The sequence below is a fragment of the Morone saxatilis genome, unplaced genomic scaffold, assembly GCF_004916995.1.
Source record: "Morone saxatilis isolate NCDOM2014 unplaced genomic scaffold, NCSU_SB_2.0 Contig9, whole genome shotgun sequence".
Classification (NCBI taxonomy): Eukaryota; Metazoa; Chordata; class Actinopteri; family Moronidae; genus Morone; species Morone saxatilis.
Genome location: NW_023340268.1, coordinates 11773128 through 11785722, shown reverse-complemented (window position 1 = coordinate 11785722; position 12595 = coordinate 11773128). Strand labels below are relative to the sequence as shown.

Below are 12595 nucleotides of genomic sequence, written 5' to 3'. Positions count from 1 at the left end.
TGTTTTCACATTCATCTACTGAAAGTGGAAAGTTTCTCTGTGCTCATTGAAAAGCTGATTTTCGAGTGGACTAAAGTGAAGTGAAGCAGACATCTTGTGTCCTGCAGGAAACGAAATTGGAATATTTGTAGATTTTTTATGAAGGTAAAAGGAATAGATTACTCCACGCAGACTATTTGTCTGGAGGGGATAAAAAGAGCTGATTATACAGACTGGTCTGGCTAATGCATCAACATGAAGACAGCTGCTTTTTCCTGTTGAGTAGTTAAATCCATTACAATCCATCATATTGTTTATCATATGTTTTGTCTCTATAATCTTAATCTGCTAAACAACTAAATACCTTTAATAGCCTCAATGTGGGGTAGATTTTTGGTTGTTTGATAAACAGCCTCCTCCTGCATTAACAGTTCAGAGTGAAGGCTCTGTGAATATAGCTGTTCAGTTCTTCACTGCACCTTGTATATATTATATTGGGATATAGGCCTGTGTGAGTATATTTGTAAAGTTTTCTCAAGTATCCTTTAAATCAAGTGGTTCCATGTTGGGAACCAGTGGGCTATATAGCATACTGTATAGCACTGAGGAAACATTAAGCGAAACACATTATTTATTTGCAGCACAACAATCAAAACAAACTATGTTTTCCTCACCTTGCTCTTTCTGTGTCCTCCACAGTCCACAGCTGTAATTGTAAAGAACATGCAACTCCAGCAAAAACTTCAAGAAGGAGAAAGTGGCGAAGAGAAAAAAATAATTCAACCAACGACTCCATCTCCCAGAATGCACTCCGAAAGCGGAAACGACTCCATGGAAACGGCAGATCGGCGTGCTAGCCCGGGAGAGAAAAGCATAGTTAGCTAGCGTTTAGTATCTGTCTCTCAGTAAACTTCGCGGAATACATTTGATTTACCGCCTTCCTGCAAAGATGAGCCGGACTCCGGATGCAAGAACGAGGTGAGAGACAGCCGACGTATCAAACTAACGTTAAATCCTCCGTTAACGTCGGTTGAGGGGAACTAACGTTAATGTTAGTGCTCTACAAGTTAACGTTAGCGTTTAAGTACAAAAAAACAACCTCACAAGAGCAGCGAGGAGATTATAGGTTAACTTACTCAGCTGGTAAATGACTTACTTACACTCGAGTGTTCATTAATATGTGCAAACACAGGACGCCTTTAGTGGACCCGCAGAACATTATCAGCATCCACAAATCTCTCTGTCAAACACAAGCTGCTGAAACGGATTTATTCTCCTCTAAATAAAGCTCCCAAATGACCAAATGGTAACTAACTTAACTAATACCAGCTGGTACCAAAGAGATGTGTCATAAACGACGGTGGAATAATAAGATTTATAGGTTTTATCCTGTATGTTGTTGGTCATTGTTGCTTTTTATTTATATTTAAGTTAGTAACGTTAAGTATATTAAGAGAAACCTAAAACCGGAGTCAAATTCCCCGTATTACATACAACCAATGAAGCTGATTCTGAACCTGAATCTGGAAAACAAACTCTATATATCACAGATGTTTTGGTTATTAATGTCCTGCTACACATTGATCTAGTTAAGAAAAAACTCATGTTATAATCTCATCCTAACACCAATATGTGAAACAAATACTTTTGTGTCCCCAAACACTGTTTGATTACTGTCGCTAATGTTGTCCTTCACCTTCTCCAGAGACAACCAGACGAGAAAGATCCAGGAAAACATCACTAACGTGGAGAAACATTTTGGGGAGATGTGCCAAATGTTTGCTGCCTATGTCCGTAAAACAGCCAGGCTACGAGACAAGGCAGATATCCTGGTCCGGGAAATTGGCATGTACGCAGACACAGAAACGCCAAACCTGAAGAGGGGTATGAAGCAGTATGCTGACCACTTGGCCAAAATTGAAGACTACCGCCAAGCTGAGGTAAAAGTACATTTTTATTTATGTCCTGCTTTTACTGGAGTCATAATTTTACATTCACACTTCGACAGTCTTAATCTTTTTGGTAAGACAGAACCTAATATTACATTATTTGCCTTACAGGTGGAGAGACTTGAAGCCAAAGTCATAGAGCCATTAAAAAGCTATGGAGCTGTAGTGAAACGTAAAAGGGTGAGTGTCCGCAGCCATGTTGATGCCAAATGATACGGACGAAGCTCAGTCCGTGGTCCAGTTTCAATGATTGTAGATTAATACAATGATCCCTGAAAGAGAAACTTGTTACAGAACTGTTTGACTGTAAGTAATTGCAAAATGTTAAATATATTAACTTTTGTGTAATTTGTCAGCGCACTGATATCAGTTTTCTTGCTTGATAATATAACACATTTTAAACACACCTGCTGCCACTGACAGAAAACGTCCACAGGAAATGGACGAGTAAGCTCAAAGTCAGTGAAACTGTTTACCTTCCTGCCTTGGCTCCGCTCCGTATAATTTAGATTGTTTTTTTTTTTGAAGGTCACATTTCTCTGGCCTTCAAGAAAGCAGCAATTGTGTCACCAAAATGAGAATTGTGGTGTGGAAGGCAGTTTCGGCAATTTAATACCACTGAATGGCCACATGGGGGCAGTAGTGATTTAATTATAATATCCCAATGACCCTGCCAGCCTTTCTTTGGGCTGTTGTCAGTATCTGCCCCTCTCAGCATCTTGTTTTAACCAGGATTAAAACAATTTTTCTGGTTTAAAAAATATATATCAAGTGCATTGTTTCTTATAGAGTCTTTGTCGTACATTATTAAGATAAATGATCAGATCAGTGTTGCCCTGTCGCTCACAGTTGCAAAGACCTGTCAAAAGAGTACCTCTACATCTTTTTTTCAAAAAACTAAAATGCTTTCAAACGGCAGATTTGCCAGATAAACATTCCGCTTCGACAATGATTGTTTGACAAGCAGAGTGAGTGTGCCAAAGTTGGATTAAATCTTGACACGTTTCAAGTTTAATCATAAAAAAAGTGAACCTGGTTGTGTAACATTTTCTGTCAATGCTGAAATAATTATATATTCTAATATATATTATTATAATTCTTCAGCATATTATTATCACCAACTGTTACAGAGTAAAGATGACACAAAAACCTGCACAACAGGGTGTACTTGAGGTCTTAATCTGCACACTGAGCCACACAAAATGTTAATTGATTTGAAAAACTGACATTATTTTATGAATAATTGACAATCATTGTTTTTTTCTCATAATGATTACTGTGTCCTTGTGTGCTTGTGTATCATGCAGGAGGATCTGAAGACAACTCAGAGTGCCAGAGACAGAGAGGCCAAACAGATGGCTCAGCTTGAGAGGACCAGACAGAGAAACCCCTCAGACAGGCAGATCATTGTATCCTTGTCTTGTTTCTCCAATTCCCTAATGTCAGACACAGACAAATGACTTTTAATGTTACAAAAAAAACACCTATATACTTTTTTTAGTGCATGTGATATCTTGGTTCCAGCTTAATCCCCTGTTAGTTATTGATATGAATGAATGTTGCAACATAGAAATACACTTAAACACATTTTGAATGTTATCTTTCACAGTATCTTCCCCTCTACTTCCCCTCCACACAAGAACAATTTGTACCCAGTTGTAATACGAACCACATGCAAAAGTAAACACACACAACAGGCAAATGTTTTTTGGTGTTTCCTTGACCGCGCCCTCAGTCTCAGGTGTGTCCCATGTAATCTGGTGATGTATAACCACAAAGATGAAACACATTTCACATTTTCACAATTCACAATTACTTTGACATTTAAGTGTAACGAGTCAAACAGAAATCTTCCAACATGTTAAAAGAGGTCAATGAATAAATTCACAACTCGCAGTTTCGCCACAAAAAGAGTGTGTTTAGTCGTTGTCAGACCAGTTATACACAACATGCATCACCTATAGCCAATGAAAGTAAAAGCAGCTGATTGCTTTATATAGCACCTGTTTGGTGTGTGTGTGGGTGTGTGGGTTCAAGGTGTTAAATCGCATGCATGCAAGACTTTTGGTACTGCTGACTTGGGTATCAAGCATCCATTTTCTAATTGATTAAATCAACAGGCACAAAAATGAATAATGCTGAATATCTGTGTTTATACTGTATTGTGACACACTGATGCCTAACTCAACCTCCTGTGTTGGTCTGATTTTGTGTTTGGTTTTGAATTATATTTGTAGTATATTCATTTGTTCTGCCTTCAGGCTGAAAGTGAGCTCCAGAGAGCCACAATGGATGCCACGCGGACCACCAGGCAGCTGGAGGAGACCATAGACGAGTTCGAGAGGCAGAAGATCCGGGACATCAAGGTCTGCTGCGCTGAGTTTTCCATCCACTTCAAATTAAGAACTACAATTTGTGTGGTGGGAAGTATATGTGCGTTGAAGCAGTGGCTGACAGTGAAGTGAAACCAGACAGTGGTGATTTAGAGCAGTGATTCCCTAAGTTTTTCCTTAAGGGATCCCTTTTCTGTTACTGACTAAAGTGACACATTTTGTGGATATTTCATAATATATTTAATGCATAAAAATAACAGTACAGAACAACTGATGACTGTACAATTAACCCACATTGTAATTCCTCTGAATATGACATCAGAGATGAGTTTTCCTGATATTTTTAGCGTCTTTTTATATAATTCCCTTTTTGTATTTTGTTTTTTTTATGTTTAACAATCATTCATACTTAATAGGCTTCTTTTCTGACAAGTTCAGAGCTTTCTTCTCATTGCTCTGTTAGCTCTTTGTTTGTTTTAACTGCATACTTTTCTAATGCAGGACGAGGCTGTTTAGCCGAGAGTGAAGGTGAATATAGTTTGTGTTCAGGTCTTCAAAGTTCATATCTTAAACTAAAACCCCCCAGGTTTGGAAACCTAGCGGGCGTCTTTTTTCACATATCTGGGCCCACACCACTTCATTCACCCTTGTTGTTTGAAACTATTATTGTTTTGCCTTGTCTTGTTATTCATTTAAACAGTGCCAAAACCTGTACATATATATCATCCCTGTCTTTCCCCTTGTAGAAAATCTTTGGTGAGTTTGTGACAGTGGAGATGTCATTCCATGCCAAGGCCTTGGAGGTGTACACCCTGGCCTACCAGAGTATTCAAAGTGTGGATGAGGAGGAGGACTTGGAGGTAGGCTAATGCAAGCATTGTGTTTGTGTTTATAAATATAGATTGAAAAATAATAATGTATAAATATAGGTTGAAGTGCCACTCTGAGAAAAAGGATGTATATGTAAATGTGATAGTGTAATAGGGCTAAAAGATCAGCTTCTATGTACACCCTCTGCCGTGCAATTGATTAACCTGATGATTATTTAAGACCAAGTAATCATGGTCTTATGCAACCATTACTCATAGACTCATTGCTCATGCATACTCTATTGCCCGCACCCTTTAATTGATGTGGTAACTTTGAAGTGACCTGGGGTGAATTATGCACACAATTCAGAGTCATGCTACCTAGTTTCTTACAGTAGTAGTTTACAACGGGTTTTGATAGGTCTGTCGGACTATTACAAGAGACAAAGCCTGTAGTGAGAAAACAAAGGATCAGTGATGTTCAAGAGAGCGATGTTCCTTTTTCAGTTGCCCTTATGCTGTTTTCCTCCACCCCATGCCATCTCATCTGTGTGTTTTTGCACTGAATCATCTCCCTTCCATTCATATTGAAGTGAAACTCCTCACCCAGACAAGGCTGTTTTTTCAATGACTCATAGAACAAAGCATTGGAGATTGATGACAGGCATGAAGATAATCCTGATCGAGAGCTCTTGCAGAATTTATCTTCCACACAGTGAAAACCGTCATTGTGGCTTAAATGGCAGTTTGCTCTGTTATCAGAATACCTGCTGAGCTGCTTTGTTTACATGTGAAAGATTGGCAGCCCAGTTGTTGATTTGCTGGATATTCCAGGTTGTATTCAAGTATTTAAGTTGTTTGTTATTGCGTAACATCTCTGAACTGCATGTGTTGAGCTGCGTTAACACTGCACACTGTGGGAGCAAGTCAAGTCATTTTTTTTTTAAATTCAGGGTTATTCAGTGCACACATTGAGATTGCCAATGGGTGTGTGTAGGCATTGCTTCCATTCTCCTGTTTCTCTTTGGAAAAATATAGCGCCTACTGTCTTTGGCAGGTGTTCAGGAGTTCGCTGCACCCCCCTGACTACCAGTCACGCTTAGACATAGTGCGAGCTAATTCCAAAACCTCCCTTGATCGGACCGGGTCCTTCCTGAGTACAACAGGGACTTTACAGGTAAGATACAGGCAGTGCATAGATCTTCTACGACAATAACTAGAATTTCCCTCGAAGAGCCCTGTTTTGGACTTTTTTTATCTTTAACTTTGACAGTCGTCTAACTTTCATTGTGATGAGTCCTTCTTTTCAAACCCAGTAGTCCTTCTTATACCAGTAGAGTGCTCGATAATCTTATCAGTCATGCCAGTGTTTATGTGCAGCATCACCACAGCCATCATTCAGTTTGAATCGCCACACGTCATTGCATGTCAGCAACATCATGCATTTCTTCCTACATTCAGTTTACCATCCAAACAGTTGTACTGCACTGACATGTGAGTTTCTAGGATTGCCTTACGAAATGTTCTCTTTCTCACTAAATGAGGAGTATCATTTGATATCTTTGGAGAACTGTCACCTTTAGGTCCCTTAGGGTGTGTTCATACGTCATATCTTACAACTGCAGACGTCCAGATTGTAGCTCGCACAATCAGATTGGCTGAAATGCGTCTTGTGTCACAACTTGAGATCATACTTCAATGATTAGGTTTGATTTTATCAGCAGGAATCTACAATCATTGCTAAACAAGAAGCACACTTGCAGTCAGGTATAGTGCAGATAGAAAAGTGCTGTTTGCATACCAGATAAAAATAAGTAATAAGTAAAACATGACAATGCTCATATAGAAAATCTCATTCTTAGTTGTTACACACATGCCAGGATATGAACTTGACAGTCCTTTAACACCATTGGACATATTTATATTATTATAGCATTGTATTACAAAAATAAACAAATGTGACCTGAGAAATCTGCTGTTTGTGCGTATTAGGGTGTGGTCTGTACCTGCATTATCTCTGCTCCTAACCGCAACCCAAGTGAAAGAGAAACATTCAGGAGAAAACCGACCCAATGGAAGCCCCAATTGTGCTTAATGACTACCTGCTAAGTGTTTTAGTTGCATAGTGACTGTTTATTTGTTGTCACAGCAACAAAGGGCTTGCAGTCGGCAGACGAGAAGAGAGGAGGAGGAAGAGGATGACGAAGAGGATGAAGATGAATCTGAAGAGGAGGAGGATGATGAGGACGAAGAGGAGGACACAGATCATGAGCATTAATTTTTTATCCTTTGTTGTGTTTGTCTGTATGGAACAGAAATGATATGGAAAGGTGTATTACTGTTTTATAATCATTGCCGAAAATCACCTCACACAGGTGGTCTGAGCAGTATTGTAGTGCAAGTGTGATGTAGTTGTGTGTTTGTTCTTTACTAACAGTAGTCTTTGAAATGCCAGCCAATTATTGTCTTAGCTATATTTATATATAACACACAATGCCAAAAAACACATTACATATTCAACTGTATTATATTATCAGTGAATGTTATTGCACCGTGTTAGTCATCTTTATAAATAAAAAAAGAAGTTTTCACATTTTGCGTTGTTCCAGTGAATTGCTATTCTATAATGAGTACATGGTGTACCCTCAGTCACTTTGCATGAAAATGGCAGCAGAGAGGTTGATTGTTATTTTAGAAATTGTTCAGAGTGTGAATCAGTCTAAGTGACAGTAGTTACGTGACGACTGCAGTTGAAAGTGACTCATCTCTTCCACAGACATGCTAAAGTGGTACAAACGAAGCCAGGGACATTTTGCACCACGCTGTCTGTGTTTATCAGGGTTTATATGTATGTGTGTGTTACATTATGTGTTGTCTGTCACAGTGGAGGCTGCTGCTGTTGCTGCTGCTGCTGCTGCCACTGTGTCTGCTGATGGCTCCTATGTTTCTTTCGCATGACTCATTCAACACATTTATCATTCCTCCGCTGCCCATGTCATGATGAATACTTTTCCGCCCCTGGACTTGTACACACAAACATATTACAGGTTTATATTAGTACCTGTTTGAAAGTAAAACACTAAAGGCAACAATTACACACATGCACAAATGGTATTTGTGTAGACGTGCAAGCAACAACTATATTTCAATACTTTTGATACAACAGATATGAGGGCCGAAACCAAAACCTGCCTTACAGCAACACTGATTATCTCAGTGACTGTGAGATAAAAGCTGTGTAGGTGTTGTGTCATCAGCCCTCTGCGCAACAACACCTTAATGCATATAAAGGTTAATGTGTATGCAAACACAGTCACACTTACACGCACTCATTGCAGTTTGACTTTGGTGTACTGTGGATCTGAATGGCCTGTGTTGCAATGAGTCATCACCTATAAAGTGTGTTTGTGCGAGTGAGTCAGAGAGTTTTTCCCAATCACAGATAAACCCAAAGGCTCCACTCCCTGATCACGGAGTAGAAGAATGGATGGTGACCGGTGAGAGAAAAGAGGTCTTGAAAGAAACAAAAAGAAGGAATGTTCTGAGGTAAGATGTAAAAGAGAGACCAATCTTCATGTTAGCCAAGAGTCAAAGGTACAAAGGAAGCAAGGTTAAGTTATGAGTCATTGACTGTAAAAAAAAAACAAAGGCTGAAAAACAACAAAGATACCCATGCAAAGAACCAGATGTGAACTGAAAGGAGGAGGTGGAAGAGGGATAGATGAGAGAGGTCAGTCCCAACCCCAGGTCCTTATCGTTGACTCTGAGTCATTGCCCTTCAGCGTCATGCCACTCCTATCAAATCCATCACCCACGGCGTACGTCACAACCTCTGCACAGCCTCATGCAGCTGCTTCCATATGCAGTACCTTTCCCTTCAGCCACTGATCTTACTTCTCATGTGCCATAGGGTTTTCTTCCTTGAACATCAAAACAAACTGCTCATTTCTTTCAATACGGTTCTTCAGGTGTCTTCCAATACCACCAATAAAAGTTGCATGCACCTTGAAATGCCAAGTAAGAAAGGTTAAAAGCAAATGAGTCATGCTTTTTCCTGAGATTGAGAAAACCTTGCCTTTGAAATGCTTTGGCACACTTACTGAGATTTTCACTTCCTCAAAGCCGCCACCAGAGGGTGATGTTAAAGAGTTTTCTTACCTGGACTGTTTAATTTGGGAAGCTGTGATATGGAGACATTGTGTTCTTTTCGACCTGTAGGTATCTGCTGTGTGTGTGTGTGTGTCGCCTGTTATCATTTACCGCTTTAGGGAAGCAGACTGATTGTTTTTTGTAAGCCAAAACTGAGCATTGAACTGTGAGACAAAATCAGATTTACAGATATGTTATTTTTTGTATTTTTAGAATTTAAAACATGACTTAATGACTTAATCATTTTGGCCTCCGCCCTCTTGAGAGTGCAGTTTTTTATAAACAATAACAAAACTGACTGAGCCTGAGTTGATTCTACCAGTACATGCAAGTGGGTCAGTCCTTTTGATGCATACCTGGCATCCACCAGATCAGCCAGTGTTTTTTGTCTGCTGTGTCAGTGTGAAAGGCAGGGATTCAATATTCCACCTCTGAGTCTGACACAGATATAAAGACATGTCTTGATCTGATATTTTAAATACACACCTTGCTATATTTTCCTCCTCCAAAATCTGCAAACACACTCCTGTGAGAATGTGTAGGGGAATGAGTCATAGGTCAAATATAATGGAGTCTGTATCTGTGGTGCAGAACCCTATGACTGGCTCTCCTATAGATTTGACACTCAAGGAGGAATCCCTCCTCTCCCCTTCTGACGCATCTGCAGTGATCCCCAATGATGTGTGCATCTGTGTGTGTGTGTGTGTGTGTGTGTTTGAATCAAGGAGAAAAGGCATGAAAGTGAACATGTATATGGGTGAATATAACATCTTAGTCTTTTTTGTGCAGGCGTATTTGGCCAAAGGAAATGTGTGTGTGAAAATATATGTACAGTAAATGCATATGTTAATATATGTGCCACGGAGTCCTACAGTACAGTTGTTTGGAATATTAAATACAGTGCCGTGCTGGCGGCTGTTATAAAATCGAGAGGCAGCATAGCCGGAGTGTGACTCACACACTGACTCACTGACAGCGCTGCCGTGGCGTGTGTATGTTTCTGTGCATGTGTGTCTCACTCTCTGTGGTTCCTCTGGCAGACCCGCTGTGCGTTGCTGGTGTTCTGAGAACTCTGAACCCTGCCACAATCCCTGGATTTCACACCAGCAAACAAGGTTGCATGTGTGTGTGCGTGCGTTCCCTTCCATAACAGCATATGTGTTTTGCATGTGCAATGGTCACAACAGTGCCTCCCATACAAGGCACAAAACATCTATGAATGGGGCAAAAGTAGAACACATATTATTACAAGATTCAGTAAACTGTAATACATTAATAAATTATCCAATCACATACTATCTACTACATAGAAAAGTAGAAAATAGTGAATATATATTACCTTCCCAAAAGGGTGTAAATGACCAAAGCAAGTACAAAGTAGCAATGGGCCAAACTGTGGGGGGGATACATTTTCATTAAAATCTGTTAATCATGCATAGAAAAAGTGTTTGTTCCAACAATAAACATTCACTAAAAAGATCCAAATCTAAGTTCAAACCTTTGGGTGTGTTTAGAGTAAAGATATAGAATTCCTTTCTCCCCAGAAGGAAGTTGTTGATGTCTACTTTCCCTGTGGTGTGTTTAAGCAAGAGTGCGTGTCTCCATGTGTGACTACAGAAGTGCTGTATGTGTGTTTCCAGTCACATGTTTGCTCTTACCAAGATGGGAGACTTCAAGCTGCTTGGGAATTTCTTCCCAACATGTACACAGCCATGGCTCATCCTCCCAATTCCGTGATTTATGCACTAACACAAAAGGCAGTGTACCTGTTGTCAAGAGCAGTAAGTCATAACAGTTATTGTACAGTATATGTCCCACATTCCAGGATCACAGGTACAAACGTAAATCAAGCGATGCCTGTGCTTCAAACAAGTGTACAGTATTGTAAATCTGTAGCTTTTGTGCACTGGAATGTGTACCGATGTGCTCTGCTACAGTATATCATCTGATGTTGATAAAGCAGAAAGTGACTTCTTATTTACTTTCCAATGTCTGATAGTGGCGTCACTTGGATATCCCCGTTCAGCATAAATCACTGTTTGCAAAGAATAAGAGGGAAGTGAAAAACCTGGTGTGTATGTGTGTGGGTGTGTGTTCTCTACCAACTGATTTTGATGTATTGTCATATATCAAGTCATATATCCTCGCAGACATAAAAGGCAAACCGTGCTTGTAAAGAGGGTTATTTATCCTGTTAGAGCCTGTCTAGTGTAAGGTCACATTCATAGTTGGTGTATGGGGAGTTATAAATACGAGTCTAGCGCTAAATGTTCTGTCGCATACGATGACACAAGCAAACAGTATGTCTGAGATCACGTGCGTCTCTCAAGTGCTTTTCGTATGTTAAGCCATGTATGTGTTTCAGATTTGTGTGTGTGTGTGTGAGTGTCTATTATGTGTTGGGCCTGATATCCAGCTTTGACCTCATGCTCTGCCTGCCAATCTACCGCCTCCAACCCGCCGCCCCATGGCTGTTGTGAATGATTTCGAAATCATCGGCTTTCAAAGGAATGGGAAGGAGAGAGAGAAAGAGTGCACACTTGCATCTATGTATTGCGCAAAGGGCTTATCAGACAGAAATGTGTTGTGATCACTGAGGAAGACCTTGGCTCAGGCCTGTTGAGGAGCTCGCTGTCACTTCAGCCTTGGCGTGTAGCTCTGTGTGTGCGTATATGTGCGTCTGCCTTGTTTTTCTGCCTCTGATCAGCCAGTAGCCGATATCAGTGCCTGTTTCTGTTGTTGGCCAATCCTACCAGGTGAGCAGCAAATGTGTTTACAGTTGGTCAACCACTTCCTAGTATAACACTCTCAGTTATAACTTTCGACAGATTACTGTGTCTCTGCCACAGTCCATTACCATATCCAGCTATTTTTATGAACTTTAACGTCATAAACATTTTCTGAACCTTGGCCACAGTTTCACTTAACTATATAACTGTTGACTTGAATGTTGTGTGAGCTATTCTGCTGCTGATAAAGAAAAAACATTAAGTTTACAATTAAGAACAAGATTACTCAGTATTGCTTTAAAAGTTACTTAAGCACTGCTTTGCCACCTGCTCTGTCCTTTGCGTTTAACTCAAAATGTGCAGTTTATTTAAAGTGGTTTAGATTGCAGCCACCTGGTGCTTGTTGCCCACTCAGTAACAGATCCTCATGTGAGTCAGGAGCAGAGGATGTGAAGCAGAAAGACAAACAGACAGGCTGAACACATGGTGACTCTTCTTTGTTGTTCATCTTACGCTCATAGTGGAGCCAAGACTGACACAAGGAAGAAATACAATGTATACACTAGAGACATATATTGTTCAAAATTTAAAGCAAATTATTCAGACAGGAGCCTCAAGCAAATATAATATTGGGGGGGGGGGGGGAA

General features: G+C 40.0%; 1 protein-coding gene across 1 annotated transcript; it reads left to right on the top strand.

The window, feature by feature from the left end:
• Positions 1 to 809: 809 nt before the first annotated feature.
• On the top strand, positions 810 to 7666 carry cibar1 (CBY1 interacting BAR domain containing 1). Its single transcript, XM_035680816.1, has 9 exons — positions 810 to 957; positions 1685 to 1919; positions 2040 to 2108; positions 3236 to 3337; positions 3664 to 3669; positions 4190 to 4294; positions 5008 to 5121; positions 6128 to 6247; positions 7220 to 7666. Exons 1-9 carry the CDS (start codon positions 929 to 931, stop codon positions 7346 to 7348), a joined length of 909 nt encoding a protein of 302 aa, XP_035536709.1. The 5' UTR covers positions 810 to 928; the 3' UTR covers positions 7349 to 7666.
• The last annotated feature ends 4929 nt before the right edge of the window (positions 7667 to 12595 follow it).

Coding starts and splice junctions, on each gene's coding strand:
- cibar1 (XM_035680816.1), top strand. CDS start 929: ATGAGCCGGACTCCGGATGCAAGAACGAG. Junction 1,920..2,039: donor AAGACTACCGCCAAGCTGAG/GTAAAAGTACAT, acceptor TTTGCCTTACAG/GTGGAGAGACTTGAAGCCAA. Junction 2,109..3,235: donor CTGTAGTGAAACGTAAAAGG/GTGAGTGTCCGC, acceptor TGTATCATGCAG/GAGGATCTGAAGACAACTCA.